At 37.5% G+C, this 19,954-nt stretch overlaps 1 protein-coding gene across 3 annotated transcripts in view; it reads left to right on the top strand.

Moving 5' to 3' along the window:
- Window positions 1-4,277: 4,277 nt before the first annotated feature.
- Window positions 4,278-19,954, top strand: part of waca (WW domain containing adaptor with coiled-coil a) — a 29,388-nt gene continuing 13,711 nt past the window's right edge. Inside the window, exons 1-7 of one of the 3 annotated variants that reach the window (XM_066717826.1) lie at window positions 4,278-4,490; window positions 4,724-4,757; window positions 5,593-5,785; window positions 11,924-12,030; window positions 17,816-17,931; window positions 18,020-18,135; window positions 18,522-18,830. In XM_066717826.1, coding sequence (XP_066573923.1) covers window positions 5,647-5,785; window positions 11,924-12,030; window positions 17,816-17,931; window positions 18,020-18,135; window positions 18,522-18,830 — 787 coding nt within the window. In that variant the 5' untranslated portion in view covers window positions 4,278-4,490; window positions 4,724-4,757; window positions 5,593-5,646. Of the gene's footprint in view, window positions 4,529-4,723; window positions 4,758-5,592; window positions 5,786-11,923; window positions 12,031-17,815; window positions 17,932-18,019; window positions 18,136-18,521; window positions 18,831-19,954 lie in introns of all 3 variants that reach the window. The other 2 variants (XM_066717820.1, XM_066717832.1) reach the window with 2 other exon arrangements.

Genomic DNA, 19,954 nt, shown 5'->3' with positions numbered 1-19,954 from the left:
AGCAACCCAAGACTTTTTTAAGGTGAAGAAGTGGAATGATCTGAAAAGTCAATCACCTGAGCTGAATCCAGTTGAACAGCATTTCACTTGCTGAAGTCAAAACTGAAGGCAAAATGCACCAAGAACAAGCAGGAACTAAAGTCAGCTGCAGTGCAGGTCTGGCAGAGCATCACCAGGGAAGAAAACCAGCATCTGGTGATGTCTATGGGTTCCAGACTTCAGGCAGTCATTGACTGCAAAGCATTTGCAACCAAGTATTGAAACTCACAATTTAATTCATGATTATATTAGTTTGGCCAAATACTTTTGAGCCCCTAAAATTGGGGGACCACATATGAAAATGGGTGTAATTCCTACACTGTTCACCCAATTTGGATATAACTACCCTCAAATTAAAGATGAAAGTCTACACTTAAAGCACATATTGATTGTTTCCTTTCAAATTCATTGTGGTGGCATAATGATGACAATTGTGTCACTATCCAAATATTTATGGACCTAACTGTACATCTCAACCAAAGGATATGATAGATACGTTATTGATGTGTATAATATAATGGAATATTTGTATATACAATAACTCTAAATAATTATTTTATATTTGTATATAAAATAACCAGCTACTGATATATGTACATATTTATGCCATATTAACCATTGGACATCAAAAACAGGGTATAAGGGACACAGAGGGCTGGACCATACATAGCTCCATGACATGGGGCTGTGGAATTTACCAGCTAACAAAACATGTGCATAACTGTGTTGCCACTGAGGTACCTTCACAGAGCACAACAGTTTCCATGACAGTAAAGCTCATTGCATTACTGTAATTTATTTTGACAATCAAAGCCTCAGATGATCTTTAGGTTCATGTGGATTAATAGCATTGCAGGAAAATGTAATTAAATATTAAAGGAAAGTTGAGTGAAAATATAATTATTTTACATTACATTCTCTGGGTGTTCTGTATTTATGACAACAGAGGTAAATGGAAGCATTATGAAACTTATATGATTGTTGTTGTTTTTTAGGATATCATTTCCAGTAAGCTTTATGCTTAATAAACATCCAAGCCTCTCCTCCCAGCATATATTAACATGCTATGAAAAGAGGATATATTGAGAACAGATATCCAAAGCTCAGTGTTTTGTGAAGTACAATACAAAACCCCATAAAAATGTAACTAAACAAACTAAATTCATATACAAATAATTTACAGGTCAGGGAATATATAGATGGATATGAGAATACCATATAATACTTAGGTAGAGTTGTATAGAGGTAGATTGACAGTAATAATTGAAAAAGGGGAAAAAACCTTAATGTCTGTGAAAGGAATTTACAAAATGGGCCATTGTCTTTCTCAAGTCCTAACAAGTTGTGATCAAAAGATAATTATATAACAATTAAGATTTTAGCTCTTAATTACTGAGTTGCTTGGATTATTGTGCATCTGGTAAATATGTGATACCACCCACACATTTAATGGATAATTCTGCTTTTTTGTTCATTAATATTGTTGGCCAGTTTGGATAGCTTCCCATTTAAACCAGCAATTAATTTGGCAGGTGTGTATTGGCTTTTGTTCCTGGACTAACAATGCAAGAATATGGGAAGATGCAGAAGACCACACCCAAAATACAATCAAACAGTGCCGGAGGTAATGTGAGACGTTTTACTCAGTGATAGCTGCCAGAGGTACCTTTCATTAGAAACTTCATCTTCAGCCACAAGCAACTATAATGTTACCACCTGAGATAAGACTGTCAATGGGATATGTGACCCCAACCCCCACTTTGAGTATCAATTTCCACAACTAAAATTAAATGAGTGTGTCTCAATGAAATACGTTTCTAAATTCAAATGGAATATAAATCATTTTTGGTGACAAAACTAAGGTGTCCAGTCACAGCTACAGCATATCTGCTTGTCATCCGTTACTGTCTCCAACAGAATGTAATGCTGGTACAGTGAAGTTCTAGAAATTATTAACAAAGAGCACCCCCCTCGCTTCCTGACCTCTTGACCTCTCACCAATGACCATTATTGGCTATTTGCTGATCACCATGCTTTCTTTGTTAGTAACATTGTTGAATTTCTTTTGAAACTGGCCTTGCTTGCTGTTTTTTAAATATATATATTTATATTTAAAATGCTTATATTGTGAGCTATAAAAATAGTATCTGCTGCAAGGATTTTGGTGTTCAGTGATACGCTCATTCCATATATCAAAACAGGGTTAAAACCATTTACTATATGTAGGAAACATGTAATGAAAGATATGTGTTCATGTGCACATTCAATTTAGTCAACTACCTAGATGACAGTATTGCCTTATATATTTTGTTCTTTCTAACCTGAAGTGATAGTTAACATAATTTGGTTTTACTGTTACTTGGTTAATTAATACAAAAAATGATGTGTTTTTAGTAATCCACTGTTAACTTTTTACAGTGTTATTTTCTATTATGTTTCTTCAAAAGTGAACATAAATGTGGTGAAACAAAAAGGACAGAAGTTTAAAAGGCTTGCATAGGCTTTTGGGTATAAGGCAACAATGGGACTCAAAAACTTGTTTTAAAATGACATTCTGTGTATACATCCTTGTATTCAACTTAGAATAGCATTTTCAGAAGTTAGATTGCTGGAGTAATTTGTTTATCTTTGGGAACAATATCCTTATTGAAACAAACAGATAATAAACTAAAAGAGAAGTACAAAAAATACGTAAAAAGGACATCCAGCAAGAACAGACACAATTAAAGTCAAGTCTTGAGTTATGTGTGGATTTGGTGGGTTTAATACTTCACAAACTTTTGTCTCTTCTGTTAAAACTGTGCATGTGGACAATTCACCTGTGGCTTTATCTTGTATCCATCTACACAGCTTCTGATCTCTAAAATCATGTTAGTTGTGGAACTTCCTCATGAGGAGTCACTTCTAAGCGGAGTGAGGTTGTTAGTGGAGTTCCACAGGGATCAGTACTAGGGCCTGTGCTTTTTCTAATCTATATTAATGATCTGGACTCTGGGATAGTTAGCAAACTTGTCAAATTTGCAGATGATACTAATATAGGTGGCTCAGCAGATACAATCTCGGCAGCACAGGCTATTCAAAGAGACTTGGATAATATTCAGTTGTGGGCTGACACCTGGTAGATGAAATTCAATGTGGACGAGTGCAAGGTAATACATGCAGGTACCAAAAAACCTCAATATTTTTCAATCAAGAGACCTTAAGAAAAAGTCTCACAAAAAAGTCATCATTTAAGTACTTTATAAAGAACCTGTTTTAATAAATTGAGAAAATAGGTTTATTTTGTCAGATGTAATGCTCACAATAGAACACCAGGTGTCGTAAGTGACATTCAGCACAGTATTCCTTAAATTAATGAATGAGAAACTGGGAGCACATATTAACTTATACAAACAAGACAAACCAGTGCGATTTCCACATCTGAAATACATCGACTTTAAAATATAACCTACACTAGCACCAATTTTAACTACCTGATCATGTATTCGTTTTATAGAGCTCTACGTGTTGAATTTGCTACACACACCATATTTTCTAAAACCAGCAAAGAAATTCTTACAAGAATTAAAATGCATTACAATTACATAAAACATGCAAAAGTTTGTAAAATCCGCAGCTAGCTCCCCCCGCCTCCGTACAAAATATGGCATTTGGGTTTGCCATCGCTCGTATTCAACAGTGTAGTAAACGAGCCGGATGGTGAAAACGCAACTTATTCCAAAAATAAAACCTAACAATCAATCAGTCGAGCACTGTTTTATGACAGGAGTTTGCGCACTGATATATACGAAAGCACAGCCGTGAACGTCATAGCCTGAGACGACTGGCTTCACAGCGCTGATGCCAGTCTCCAGTCGCGTACATGTAGCGCAGATTCGCAGGTCTGCGTGGATCCCCACCAATGGGATCGGCGGAATTCTGCAGATCTGCGCACAACTGCGGAAGTGCTGCGCAGATTCCGGCAGCTCTGCAGCGATCTTCACTTCGCTTGCATTATAATCGGTCCGGATGTGAGGATCTGTGCAGAATGGCGGAAATGTGATCCTATCAGACCGCCACCGCCACCTCCGTGCCGCCTCCTCGGGGGCCTGCGAGACTGAAAAACAGGTGACCGTCGCAGTTTGACGAAACACTCCGTTCGGCGACCGGATGCTGGTAGCCGAGCGGAGCCGAAGGTGCTGGCCGAGTGTCCCGGATGTAGTTGTGGGAGGGGAGGCGGGGCGGCGCTGGGCTGAGCTCGGCTGTTGTGTAGATAGCGACTCAGTCTAGTGTGTGCGAGTGGGAGATGGACCGAGGCCGCTCTTCCGATTAGCGAAGCCTAGGCGACTCACATACCCAGTCCTATTGAAATCAGCCGAGATCGGGACGCTGAAGACAAAACAAAAGCAAAACAAACAAGCCAGTAGTTCATCTTTCACATCCACTCCACTCACACACACACGGCATTGATGGTAATGTATGCAAGGAAACAACCGAGACTCAGTGATGGGTAAACAAGCTCAATATTTTTATTCAGATTTTTTTCCCTTTCCTTCTCCGCTTTGACAAATCCGCCATTTTTGTTGTAAACCAAAATAAGTAGAAACTTGAGGAAGCTGTTTCGGCTTCTGATATTTCGTGCAATGTACGGGGACATCGGTGTGCGAGTTTGCAGTTATTTAATGTTTCTCTTTTTCTTTTTTAGGTGTAACGACCGAAGGGATTCCCAACCCTATCAGGTATAAGAAACCAGAAATAAGATTAAAAAAAGGGGGGGGGGGGTACTCTAGCGCAGGCTTTTGGAGCACCTACAGGCCTCAGTGCGGAAAAATAAAACGAAAAGTAGCAAATGCGGGCTGAATGTGTGTTTAAACCAGTCTTTTTGGCGAATTGAATATGATTTAGGATTGATAGATGACGTAATCTGTTTTGACCGTCGAATTTCAATGAAATTAAATTGTTGTATTTTGGGGGTTTTGTGCAAGGCCTGTATGGCAGCTATGCAGACAATTATATGTGGGAAAAAAGGGTTTTCCTCGTTTTTAACGGCATTAACGGACCTTTAAAATCCCCTCTGTGTTCTAAACGCATTTCCGACAGTAAACAATAAGCCGTGCACTTCTAAACGAGTTTGTATGTATTTGTGGTTATACTTTTATAAACCCTATTCGAGACATGAAATAAAGCTCTTAACGCCCAAACACCGTCAAATTGATCTTTATATATGCTTTGTGCGTGATGTTGTGTTTGGCTTTGGAAATTAACTTAACATTGAATTGCATATATTAGTGACGTGCGACGAGTTACGACACGAACACGAATTTCCATAATGTCTAGTGGGGTGTTTTTCCACCTTCTGCGGAGCGTCAATTTAAAGGGATTTAAACGCTTTTCTTTCCAAAATGAAATTAGTGGCACGTGTTTTTTTTTTGTATTGGGTGTTTTCATGTCGATGCCAGAATCCTGCCAAATCCCACGCTTGGTGATTGATCGTGAGAAATGTTTGTGTTCGTGCAAGAAAGTTGCCCATGCTTTGACGTGGTAACCCTGAAGTGATTGAATTTGTGTTTGCAGACTCTTAAATACCCATCAAAGAGTCACCCTGGCAGTGATCACCGTCATGAGAAGATGCGAGATGCTACAGATCCCACGCCACCCTGCAAAATGCTGCGGCGGTCTGACAGTCCGGAGAGCAAGCACGGTGACAGCACAGGCCACAGCAAGGCGAAGGCAGTGCACACACACCGGGTCAGAGAGAGGGATGGAGGTAGGGATGAGTTTCTGTAGCGCCTTCCCCCGAAAACCACAGCAGACTTGCCGAAATGGATCCCCCAGCAGTGCCAAGAGTTTTGCAAGAATATCGGTACTCTAAGAAGTTTGACACATTGTCTACCTCAAAACCAGGTGGCTTGTTTTGAATGTTTGCCTTGTGGAACTTGTCATTTTCTGCAAACAATAATGATATTCCCTGACAGTTACATACTCTACATTTGAAGACCGAATGGTACAGGTGTTTATATTGTTAGAAAGGCAAAATGAACCACTGTCCTAGCGTTTTGAACTTGACAAGCCGACACCAAAGCAATTCACTTTTCTACTGTGGTTGCAGAAGTGTCCCATCAACTAGCTCACACCCCTTGTTTACTTTTAAGATAAATGTATTACTCTTCCCCATGTTTTTATAGACTTTAAATGTTTACCATCACAGCCAAAAACAGACGAGCAATTGCACCATTTAATAGGCCTTTGTTTTTATACATCTTGAGTATTTATGACCCTTGGAAGCTGCTATAGACTTCTAACTTCAAGACTGCTTTTGAAATGTTTTTTTTTAATGAAAATTTAAGCATTTTGAGTCGTATAACTAAAACCATTTTTCACAAGCTAATGTTTTAATAGAAGCACACAAGCAATTGTATATGCTCTGTATCCTTTATCAGGGAAAAACAAATGATAAAACAGGCCAACAGGTTTTTTTTTGGTGGTGGTCATGTTGAAATGGTAGTAGTACAGGTCAAATGTACATGTTTACATAGATAATTCTGATGTCAATGCTCACATTTTCTTCATGGACCATTGTAATCCCTCTGGATGAGAACTAATTTGCCATGAATTTGACCACAATAGGGCTATTTTTAGTTGTGAATTTTGTTACATTCTAAATTCTTGGGTTAAATTTGAATTATTTATAGTAATCTGAAAATGTTAATCTCAATTAAGGGACTTGGTTCCTATTGTTTCTCTTGCATGAATATACGTCGATTTTAGAAGTGCTTCTGTTATTTAGAATTAAATGCATATTTTACTATTGTGGTTTTGAAAATTTCAAGCAGTCAAAGACATGTAACTTAGATATTTTGAAAGCACCTTAACTAGGTTTTTCAAAACCTTTTTAAAGCTTTTTGTGAACAGAGTACATGGTCATTTATTTTCTTAGCTTTACCCCTTACACATTTAGTTGTTCTTTATGGATGTTTTAAAGAGCCATAAAAAACAGGATTTTGAGAAAATAAGAGTGAGAAATGCTTGCCACATGTTGCTTCTACTGTGTAAGTAATCAGCCTGTAGCTCTAGTCATCCAGGAAAGTTATAGAACTTGAATGTAAAATGCAATCATTTTCAAGAAGTCTGCTTTGTCCAGGGCTTGTGTTTTCACTTGAGGCTTCAGTCAGGGATGCATTGGGATTGCCTGTATTTGGCATTTCTCCAGCATCAGTGGGTGACCTCAAACAGCATAGCTGAGGGTACTGCCTTTGCACAAATGTAAGTGCATGTCTTGAAAGTGATTCTATAACATTTTTAGAAGCTTTAAAATTTACACTAATGTCACCTTTAAACAAAGTGTTAAAGTTGTGATTTGTGCCCTGAGCGTTGGTATTGAAGGATGTTAACATTTAAATAACTTGTACTGCTTTTTTCCCCTCCATTCAACCCCTCAGTTATTACAAACTAATACTAAACAATTTTATTTTTGAGTGGTGACATTTTATGTATCCAAATTAATATTTCAATGTACATTTTTTACCGAACACAAGTACAAATAAACGCCATCTGTACTTGTGTATTTTACATTCTGTGGTGCACATGGTATTTTTTTCAAATTATTTATACTGTTAGTCTCTGTGAAACTACATCACCCATTTCCTTAATCGATGTATTAAACTGAACCAATATTTATTCTCCCTTCTAATCATGATTTACTGCTTCAGATTAGATTGTTGGATTTTCAATAAAACTTAAATTTGCTTTTCATGATCCTAGCATGGCTTTGCAGTCAAAACCCTGTGATGAGTCTCTTTGGCCCCTTCTGTTAGTGTTGGGTCAGAATATATTATGCCAAATTAAGTAACTTTTGGAGGAGGAAAAAAATAAAAGGAAACATTTAGAAAACTTTTAAGTATACAAATTCTTGGAAAGCTCTTTGTGATAGGCAGGAACTTACTGTTATATAGTGGCACCTGCAAAGTGATGTGGACATTTCATATAATTTTGAAAATGTTCAGCTTCTTATTGGGAAGGATGAATTTTTGAAAGATTCATCGGAAGGGCCCCTCAAAATTTGAATGATGCTTGCTGTACAATGTTATGAGATGAGGGAGGGAGACCTTATAGTTTTATCATTTAGTTGGCAGAAGAATGAATTCAACATGCACTAAAAAGGGGTGTAGTTTCTGTACTACAGCATTTGTGTGTGCATCACAAAACATAGTTTGCTTATTGGAGTTTCAAAAGCTTTGAGCTCACGGTTGTATGTTATATTTTTTTCCATGTATTATGTAAAAATCAGTTACTCCTCTAATTCAGCATTTAGAGAATCCTTTTAATACAGACATTGTGCTTGCATATACCAATACCTGGTTTATTAAAATGGTTAAAATACTTTGTAGTTAGCATGGCTGCTTATTTCATCTGACTGAAAAAACATATATGTACAAAGTAAATTCAGTTCTCTGTGAATTTGGCCAACCCTGGGTCATTCCTTAATCCAGTTACACACTCTAACTGTAGCTCTTATATATATATATTTTTTGTGGCAATATAGACAGTGGCACTGATTATTTTAAGGCCAGTGTTTTCGGATTCCATTCCATAGTATTACATTTTATAGGAAATATTGAGTATAAATTAATTATCCCTCTCCTGATCTAGACTTCTCTGTAACAGTGACCCTTTTATTCCAAGATATATGGCATGTGTTGCTGGTCTTTGAGAACTTCAATGTTTTATAGATTACCTCAAATGGGTAGAGAACTGGAAAAAGTTGACTTGTCCCACTTAAGCAAATGGATCCAGTTAAGTAATCTAGTGTTCAGCTGAAATTAAAACTATGAAGATTCCCTCCAGGACCAGACCTATGTGCAAGCTCAGGGCTGGACAGCTCTGGGCCTGGAGCACTGCAGTCCAGTCTGTAGGTCTCCATCACTACTATATCACTACCTTATAAACTGGGACAAGTTGTTAATTGGCACCAATTAAGCCAGTTAGTAGCTGAAATAAGTAGTAAAGGGATTTGCTGGGAAGAAAATGAAAGACCCAATGGTCTTCCAGGTCTGGCCTTATGCACACCTGTGCTAGCTGCTGTAGTAGATTTTTACTTTCTGGCAGTTGTTCACCTGTAAATGTGTCATGGCTTGGTTATTGTAATATAGGCATGGATAATTATCAACACTTCAGAGGTAAACCTAAAACTAGGATCACAGACACCTGGTTTAGTGGAATCTGGAATTGTTCTGCCTTTTCTGTGCATTGTGAATGTAATCTTTCTATAGGAAAGATTGAAATATTTAATTTTATTGATAAATAAGTTTTTGAAAAGCTTCCTCTTCTAGATGTATTTGCTAATGGCTGTTGATGAGACTAATCTACAGAGACACAGTTGGTGTCCTTAAGGCTTAGACTACCCTTTTAGTTGCCATAGTAATTTGACTCCTGTGGCAGTGCTGCATATTTACCTCCACCTGCCGTGGGCTGCAAGCAGCAGTCGGGGGTTGACTTCTGCCCCCTGGACTCTGGGGAGACAGGTCTGTGCTTTTTTCCATTAGAGAGACTGGTGCTCATTTTAAGACGTATACAAAAATATGTATATTTGTACAGTTTTACACACTACTGCTGACTTTAGTCTTCTGGAAGGAATCTTAAGGCTAATGGCCAAAAGCCCCAACATTTGGAAAATAATGTTCAGTCATTTTTAAAGTGTTAGTTCTGATATTGATTGGGTTGAGTGAGTCGTAATGTCTCCAAGCCTACAAAGCCTGATGTTCTACAAATTATTACACGTGCATTTTTACAAATTTAATTCAAATTAAACCCTTCGAGTACATTGCAATTTCTCACTCCCTAAAACGTAAAACAAAAATATTCAATGTCTAGCTTGCAGAGCTTAACTAAACCTCTCAATGTCAGCATCCCCCCCATTACCCAAATCAGTTTTTCATAATTATAACTTTGAATTGCCAGTTAACGTGCTTCCCCATGATGGGTCTAGGCAGCTAGCACATTTCCCCTGAATCATGCACTGTCCATTTGCTCCTTTTTATGCTACAAGTCCACTACACAAGCATCGGAGCTATTCATAGGAAGCACTAATGCAGATCTGACTAACATTGCAGCATCACAGGTGTGCAGTAAGTTACAGGAGTTGCTGCACATCAACTTGAGGGAACCCTGGCAAGTGTTCGGCCAACTGCAATTTCTCATTTAATATGCCAGTGTATTCACAACTGATTTAAGGATAGTGATGAGAACATTCAGAATAATGAAAGCCCTTTTTTTCTAGTATTCAATACATATTAATATTTGAAAATGCATCTATGTTGGTTGTGCAAAAATGCAAACTCATGCTCAAAATCCAAATGGTCTTTGATCAGTTAGTTGATGGTACATCGATTGTTAGTCAAACCCCAATATGAAGTGGATTGAGTAAATGAGCATTGTAATCAATCATCTCATTTATTTTGTGTATATGCCATCATTTGGGGTGGGTAGAATGTCTACAAATTACTTGTTTGAATCCTTGAAGTTTGTAATTTCATTCTGTTAGTATATAATTAAGTAGATAGTTACTGAGTCTGCCCTTAGTGATGAACAATATTGAACAATGCATGTTTTCAATCCATGGTTGTTTAATGACTTAAGGTTCAAATATAGGGTACTGTGCCGCACACAAACAAGTGATTCTTAATTTAATTTAATTTTCTCCTACCTTCTGAGTTTTAGTATTGTCATGCTAAAATGTACTTAAACTTTAAATTTTATGTGAAGATCCTATTTGGCGTGCTAGCTTGCTTTTATTGCCCACCACTTGTATTTTAACCACCTTGGATGAAATTGCATCATAAACTAATATCTGATGACGGATCAATAAATTATACAACGAAGTTTGGTTATTGTATTTACAAATACTGACACTTTTTTAATAATTGGTCTATAAATGCATAGGTTTCACTGTATAACAAATCAAGGTGGGCATAGGTTGATCAGGTCAGATTGGGGGGTGGGGTTAATAGCAGGATTACAACGATGAAGTACAGATCTCCACTTTCTTGCCAATACTTACTATAACGCAACATGTAAATTGTTGGTCCCCTGTTTCATGAGCTGAAATGAAAGATTCCATATGCACAAAAAGCTTTTCTAATGTTGTGCATGAATGTTTATATCCCTGTTAGTGAGCATTTCTCATTTACCAAGACACTCCATCCACCTGACAGGTATGGCATATCAAGAAGCTGATTCAACAGCATGATCATTACATAGGTGCACCTTGTGCTGGGGACAATAAAAGGTTGCTCTGAAATGTGCAGTTTTGTCACAATGCCTCAAGTTTTGAGGAAGGGTGTGATTGGCATGCTGATTGCAGGAGTGGCCACTAGAGCTGTTGCCAGAGAACTTAATGTTAATTTCTCTACCATAAGCTGCCTCCAATGTCATTTTAGAGAATTTGGCAGTACGTCCAACCTGCCTCACAATCGCAGACCACGTGTACCCATGCCAGCCTAGGACTTCCACTTCTGGTTTTCTCAACTGTGGAATAGTCTGAGATTATCTTATGAACTGAAACATTTCTGCACACACTGTCAGAAAGTGTCTTGGAAACTCATCTGCAGCTTGTCATCCTCACCAGGGTCTAGACCTGACCTGTAGCTCTGGTGGACATTCCTGCAGTCAGCAGCCAATCACACACTCCCTCAGAACCTGATACTTGAAATCCATATATTGGGGCCTAATGAATGTATTTCTATTGACCGATTCTCCTTATATGAACTGTAACTTGGTAATATTTTTGAATTTATTTTTCAGTATCTACTCCTTCAGCTGATCTCCAGAGAAAGGGTATCTTGACTTAAGTTAACAAGGTAGTTTTAATGTTTGGTTTTGTTCCCCCATCCCCCTCTTCTTATTTCAGGGACCAGTTATTCTCCACAGGAAAATTCACACAACCACAGTACTCTTCATAGTTCAAATTCACACTCTTCTAATCCAAGCAGTAATCCAAGCAAAACTTCAGAAGCAGTAAGTACCCTTTTCATTGTCCTTTTCTTGTGAATTTGGCAGCCCCTACATGCCATGCCTTCAGGGAGTTTTTCTTTGCTGTAAAGAGTTCTTGCCAGATAGAAATAAGGCTGAAGCTAAAGTGTTGTGAATTATAACATGCAATTTTATCTAACTATAGTCATTTTAATACACCTGTGTGTTTGCTTATTAGTTTATTTTCGAACAAATTCATAGTATTTCTAATTTGTCCTTTTTTGTTTGGCAGCTCCTCCTTGCTAGCCTCAAGTCCCTGCCAGAATTGCATTTTCATCATTCACAAAGTTTAACTTCTGCCTTATTTCTAACTAAAGTAATATTAATACTCCTATGTATGTATTTTTTATTTTATTTTATTTTCAAATTTTAACATCAAACAGAGTCTGTCAGGGAAAACCAGACAACTGTATCTTTTGGTATTTTCAGTGAAGGGGACAAAAAGTCTTGGCAAAAGATGTAAAACATTTTGTGGGATTTCACCTTGAAAAACAAGATGTCACCTCCTAATTCAGTGGTTTAGCCTCCAGTGATTGTGTAGGGTCAGCCTTCAGGGTTGTTTCTGCCGGAGGTTTAGGTCTCTTTGTGACTCGTGCTTTTCTCCCTGATTTGAGGTCCTTTCTGCTTTTAAGATGTTATTGATGCCTGCATGTATACATAAAACTGTCTGCTGCAGATTTAACAGATTTGTGTATGTGTGGTTGCTAGTTAGGTGTGTTAACAGTGTTGTAATCCTCAGTTTGATTTCAGTTAAACTTTCCTTCAGGTCCAGTTTCTTGACTTCAACCTTAATTCTAGCTCCTTACTGTTCTTGCTGCTTCCATCCCCCCCTCAGGGCGTGCCACCCATTTTTAATTTTAAGAATTGGTCATGCTGAACAGTTTCTGTAAGAACATGTCCTTCCCACTTCAAAGTTTTTGGAGACCTAATTAAATCAGAAGTAGAGACAGCCACTGAAACTCAACTCTGCATCCTTGAGCTCTTCTGGTCCTCTGCATCAAATGATTCTGCCCAACCTATCCCATTGCTCTCCTCTCTGCACTCTTCACGATGTGCTGAAGACCCCAAGGCTGTATAGCAGATACCTATGGTCAGGCAAGATGTAATGCTTCAAGAACAGTAGAGGTGCTGTTGCTGCTCCTGCCTTTTCTTTCTGTACATAAAATCAAACGCAACTATAACCTTTCAGTTTTATTGTGACATTCTTATGAATGGTAGAATGAATGCAGAATTGAACTAATACACCTTCAACCTGTAGTTTTGCACCCTTCAGGAAGTATTTGAATGGATCTTATTAGTCCTGAAGACTTCCTTCTTTTTGTTACACTATAATGCTTAACAGGAAGCAGTCTTCCCGTTTCTCCTCCAGTATGTTTTTGTCAGTTCTAATTGACAGTGGACAACCAAAAAGCAAAATAAACAGTGAAGTCCCTTTTAAAAAGCCTTTAATTGTTTAATGGACACTTAACATTGTTTTTCCTTTGGGTCACTACAGTAAACAACATGTTGACCATCAGCTTTCAAATGTACTTTTTAAAATGCATGTTTCTCTATTGAAGCAGGTTTGAAATTTAACTATCCCTTATTCAAAACCTTTTTGGCCTCTTCTGTATTACATTCCAATCAAATTTGTCAGTTTCCCTGCTAATCTAGAACTGAATTATACCTATATCATGTCACAGAGTAGGTGTAATGTGTAGAATTACCTGATTGAGTTGTTATAGTTGTTCAAGTCTAAAGGTTAAAGCAGTATTTTACTATACTTCACATCATTTAAACTTCACTGGCTTAATTGAGGAAAATATCCTTTTAAACCTACTCACTACATGAATTCAGTCATTGCAGTGAATCTAATTTACAAAGAAGCTACTTGTTGGACTTGATCTTGTGAACTACATGTGTAATCATGATCCTCACCAGAGGTTTTCTTCCCCTCTAAAGGTGTAGTACAGCAAGTATGCATGTTTATGTAGTGTAGTTTTTGCAGAATGGTGACTGACAATAGGATGTCATCACAATCTGGAATGAATTTAACATTTTACTATAATGGCTCTGTGTATATTTATAATTGTGACTAAGTTGCTAAGATTTTAGGAATTGACCTCCAGATGTTACACTATTTGCATTTTTCTCAATTAAGTGGCATTCAAATGCTGAATTTCATACTACATCTTTTATACAGACAGCTTGCCAAAAACATTTAATCGGGGAGTCACTGGCCAAAATGTTAAGGTGTTCGTCTTCTAGTCCTTTAATGTTTTGTCCTTCAGATGCAGAGATGCTTAATCAGTGTATATACAGGCCAAATGTGTGGCATGCCTGGCATATTATCACATGCACATGACCAGTCTAAGCAATAAAAGCCTGCAGCTCTTGCAGAGTTGCCATCGGCCTCTTCGTAGCCTCTCATCGGTCTCCTTGCTCAGTCATCCAGTTTGGATAGCAGGCTCTTGGTGGGTCAATACACCTTCCACATTTTAAGTCTTGCCTGTGCTCCAAGGGATATTAATGGCCTTTGTGATTATAATTTTTAATATACACATCCCCTGATCTGTGCCTATCAGCAACTGTGTCCTGGAATTCTTTTGAAAGCTCCTTGGTGATCATGGTTGAGGCTTTGCTTTGAAATACACCACCCAGCAGAAGGAACCTACGGGAACTGCTGAATTTAGTCTGAAATCATGCGACTCACACTCAGGTGGAGGCCACTTTACTTGGTGTGTGATTTTGAAGGTGATTGATTACACCTAAGCTAATTTGTGACATTTTTTGTGACATGTCGATAATGTTTTTCTTGGAAGTTGGGTAAATCAAGTATAAAAATACTTCCTTTTCATTCTAGGCTTAAAGACAAAAGTTTAAGGCGGTGTAGTCTATAGACACTACATGGATGTGATTTGACGAAGGTTGGTCTAAGACACAGGTTCCCAAAGTGCAGCCTGGGGGCCAAATGTGGCCCTCAGGAATGTTTGGTACGGTCCCCCAAAGCCAACCTTCAGCCAGCCCTTTTCTGAACCTTTACTATATTTTTACAATTAATATTTTCTGATACAAGTTACAAATGTAATTTGGGGTAAAATAATAAACAACAATTAAAGTTCATAAATGTTCCCTAACAAATGTACCTTTTTAATTTCCTGTACAATTTGGGAAATTATTTTTCTACTGTGGCCCCCCATCCCATGCAACCTCCGGAAGTTGGCCCTCCATCACCAGACATTGGGAACCCTTGGTCTAAGATGATATGGCATAGTTACTGTTAAAATAAATGCTAATCTGATGAAGATTAGTTCATATATGTAACTTTATTACTCTAGATGTCTCATTTCTTTGTAACATTGTATTCAAACTGTATGTGTGTGTGTGTGTGTGTATAATATATATGTGTGTGTGTAGATGTATAGATATTATACATTATGTAGAAATACGCACAGGCATCCAATAGGTGTATGTGTTAATGTATGAGCCCGACTGATGCAGTTTTTTTTGGTCCGATACCGATAATTGGGTAGCAAAATTTCCTGATTTTACAGATCTGATGGTATTTACTTTTTTTGTTGTTGGCATGTTAAACATTTTCTTGCATGGATCCCTCAAATTTGGCTGAGAAATTGGCATGCACTGAAGGCAGGATTTTTACAGTTGAATAATAAACTAAGTTACCATTAATTTTCATCAATAACCACATTAAACATTACAAAAGTTAATCAGAAGGGATAATGAAGGAAAAATATATAAAAAATATGCATGTTATTATATACATTAGAACCGAGAACAATGTATATGAAAAATTTCACACAAAAATGTGCATGTCCTATACATTAGAACAAAGATTAAGATGGTGTTAAGTGCTGGTCTAGGTAATAGCATTTTATACACATTAGGCTCTCCTCAGGTTCGCAAGTCCTCGGTGCTTAATACTGCCAATCCAGCAGTGGCAGTTTATAGTGCAGGCAGCACAGCTTCTCTACATTTTCTCCCAAAATGAAGCTTTTTTTCTTAATGTATTTCAAAATGCCCCCAAAATTGTAACTTATTACTGTGTATGTTAAAAGTATTCCAATATGAATCATAGCCAAAACACAATCTATGATTTTAAATAGTTTTATAAATATCTGTTATAGTCTCAGTTTTATCCACTTCCCCCCCCCCCCCCCCCCCCCAAGTCATTTTCTTTAGATTGTTCACTGTGATCTGAGCTTCCTTGTCATTTGGAGAGTTTTTGCTTGCTGATATCCAGTCAACATCTTCAGCGAACATTTACAATAATTGCTTTGATTTACTATTGTGAATTATATTTTCAGTAAAAATGTCTTTCAGTACCATATATGGTAATCTTCCCTAATAATGAGAATAAACTTACCAAATCCACTGATACAGAAATGAACTTTGATGTCTGATGAAGGATTTTATGGTAATTTGAAAAATATTTGGCCAATAGTATGAGAATGTATTGTGCATTATCAGAGAAATGCTGATATTTCTAAGTTTGATACAATCCTCTAATATCTTCTCCAATATCATTGTCCATATATATAAATATATACATGTTTTTATTTATATAGCCTACATACATGTGTGTATATATCATATACATGGGTATGTGTTATATATATAGATAGCTGCTGATTTGTCATTCTTTTGATGTAAAGGCTGTGTGCATAAAACTGCTCATTCCTAGCTCTCTGGTAGTTCATGTCCTAAAAGTCTACAGATGCTGCAGAGGAGATTCTCATTTGTGAGCAAAAAGTTTTTGTGCTTCAGGTTTAACCTTCACTTCCTTCAGAATTAAACCTCTTTTGTCTAACTTCATGGTATGCAGCCTACGCAGACTTTCTTTTTGCACAGTAATCTTCACCGGATATAGAGCTTCTGTGGTGTAGCCGAGACTGTAAATCTTTGACCCATAAAGCATTGTTGAAAGACAGGACACCATGGCGGAAGTTGATATGAATTTTTTTTTTTTTTTTGTAGATTGTAAAGATGTGGGGTTGAAAGGCTTCCAAAACTTTTAGTTTTTAGTTTTTGTTTAACCTGAGATCAGGTGTTAAGTAGTATAATGCAGTGTTTTTTGTTTTTTTGGGGGACTTGTAGTAGTTTAACAATTTTCTGTAGATTTTAAATTAGATTTCTAGTTGGCTGGCCTCATTAGTCAAGGATGAGATTGCACCAAACTGATCATTAGCTGATGCATGCTAAAGAACTGTTTACCAAAAAACTGAGACTGAAGATGGCCATGCAGTAGAGTACTGACTCAATTCATTTTCAGTTTTAGTTCTACTTTTTATTTTGTCCCATATTTACAGTTGCAAACAAAATATTTGGGAAACAATTGCTGTTTGGGAAACGGAGTAGCACTACTGGATTCTTAGTAATTTTATGAGTGCTGGGTTGGCAATACATCTAATTAACTACTGAATATGCTGCCTTCTCTCCTTTTTACCATCTTGGCTTGACCTTTTGCTACAGGACCATATTAAGTGCATCTTCCTGAATTTACCTCAATTTGAGGGAACTCCAGAGATGTTTGATGGCAAGAGGAGTCTAATCACAGACAGCCTGTAACAAGCAAGACTAAATGCCATATAAGCCTAGCCTATACAAAATTTTCCTTTTTCCTACCCATATTTTTCTGCAGATCAGATCATTAATTTTACTTTAGATTTTTATGCTTGAGATGCATGAAGTAGTAGAAGTGACGATCACTGTTTTAAAATGTAATTAAAACTTTTTTTTAACCAATGTGCATATTCCTTTCCTCCCTTAACAGCCTTATGAACCTGCAGACGATTGGTCTGAACATATTAGCTCTTCTGGGAAGAAATACTATTACAACTGCAGAACGGAGGTATCACAGTGGGAGAAACCTAAAGAGTGGCTGGAAAGGTATTTGATAATGTTAACAATTGTGCATTTAAAAAAAAAATGGTATAAGGTCATTATCATGTCTGTAAACATTATTTTTACTTTTCAGAGAGCAGAGACAGAAGGAAGCCAGTAAGCAGGCAGTTGTCAACAGTTTCCCCAAAGACAGGGATTACAGACGAGAGGCGATGCAAGCAACGGCTGCTAGTGGCTTTTCCAGTGCAAGTAAGTACCTTATGGAGGTCTGCACATGTGGAAGGAAATGCTTTGCCTTTGTGAAATACTGTATGGGATGTGTAGTCCTTTTGAATTTTTACAGTTGTTGCTTAGTAACACATACTACTTCTGGTTCTTGATGGCAGACACATTTTGCACGTCTCTGCGAGTGTAGCAAGTAGGATTTCTTTCAGTGTCTCCAAAAAAGGCTATACATCTCAAGTGTCCAGCAAAGCGATTATAACCTTAAATATAAACTTCCATTTAGTAGAGAGAAAAGATTCAGCAGTAGGTGGCATGTTGCTTTTTCTACGCCATCGGTACTTCAATATCATCCTAATCATAACGTTTCCCCTTTATTTTCAATGCAACGTCACTTTGAATGTGAACTAAAGTGGAAGAGAAGCATTCCAGTGAGGCCAGTAATGCGCACCCTCAGAGTATTTTGTCCCAGACAAGCAGACACAGTGACAGAGACTACAGACTGCCCAGAGTAGAGACTCACAATAGTGCTGCTCCAGTACAGCATACCGGCAAAACCGTGGTTCACCCCGCAGCTGCTGCCTCAAGCGCTGTTCCTTCTAATGCTTTTACTCAACCTGGCCATCAGCCAAAAAAATCCTTTGCTGCAAATGGAGGTACTACTTTATCGAAGCTGCCAACACTCGCCATATCAACCCCAGTTCTGAACACTGAAAACCGAGGTATGTATAATATAGGATATTTCAAATAGTTCATATTTGGGCATAATAAGTTATTTACTTGATTTTTATACCAGCCCTTACTTATTGGATTTCTCTTTTTAAGCTGTATTAGTTTTGTACTTTTTGCTCAAACATTAATTACGACATTTGGTAGCTTGTTTCTAATTGCATTATAAGGATTTCTTTGACTGTCCTCTTTGTAACCTTTTCAAAGTAGTTTATCTGCATGCAGGTTTTGATTTAAATGTATTGGTCATTTGATTACGTTTTATTCATATGATAATCCCCCTCACCAAACTCCAAATCAATTTAACAATCTGAGCTCTTTGTTGGGATTGTCAACTACATTTGGTGGCCTTTTACATCTAGTTGGTTTTTGTAGAGGATGCTTCACACTGTGTATAATTGGAGTATAATTCGCACATGGTTATTAAACGCAAAGCTTCCTTAGTTTTGGCTGGTGTTACCATCAGTATTTACCTGTTCAGTGGAATCCTAGTCCATTTCTTTGGATGCTAGTTTTGATTTGAGGTGGAACTGAAATGTTTCCCTCTGAAAGCATGTGGAAGCAATCCTGTTGAAATTCACAATGCAACAAACCAAATCACTAAAATTATTTGCAGTCTTTACTGTACTTGGTAGCATTGTGTTCAACAAACTTACTGCAGTACTGAAAGGTTGTTCCTCCGCAATATCTATAAACCAGTTTCTGTGCTGACATGTCCCAGCAAACGATGAATAAACCAAATGTTCAGTTTTAATAGTGCAAGCCTGCCACGGGGAGAACCCTCCACATTTTTACATTCATTGTCTGGCCATCAATGAAAATAAATTTTGGTCAAGTGCACACATGTATACAATCAGATTGAGTATGCATTCTGTTGTGGTAACCACTTTGAATGCAGACTTCCAACTTGCTTGGTGAGGAACTGTATTTTGCTTGAGATTTTCAGATCTGAATCTAATTGCAGTAGATTGGCTTCATCTTAGATAGCAGGTGAAATCCTAAACTGCTTCCACCTAAATGAGCTAGGTATGAAAGGGCCCAAATGTTCTACAGTAACTGTGGCTCATGTTTGTTCTCCAGTTTTAATCAAGGCCAAGGAAATAGAAGAACTGTTTAA

This window comes from Amia ocellicauda, chromosome 2, assembly GCF_036373705.1.
Source record: "Amia ocellicauda isolate fAmiCal2 chromosome 2, fAmiCal2.hap1, whole genome shotgun sequence".
NCBI lineage: Eukaryota > Metazoa > Chordata > Actinopteri > Amiiformes > Amiidae > Amia > Amia ocellicauda.
This window is presented reverse-complemented; position numbering and strand designations above follow the sequence as displayed.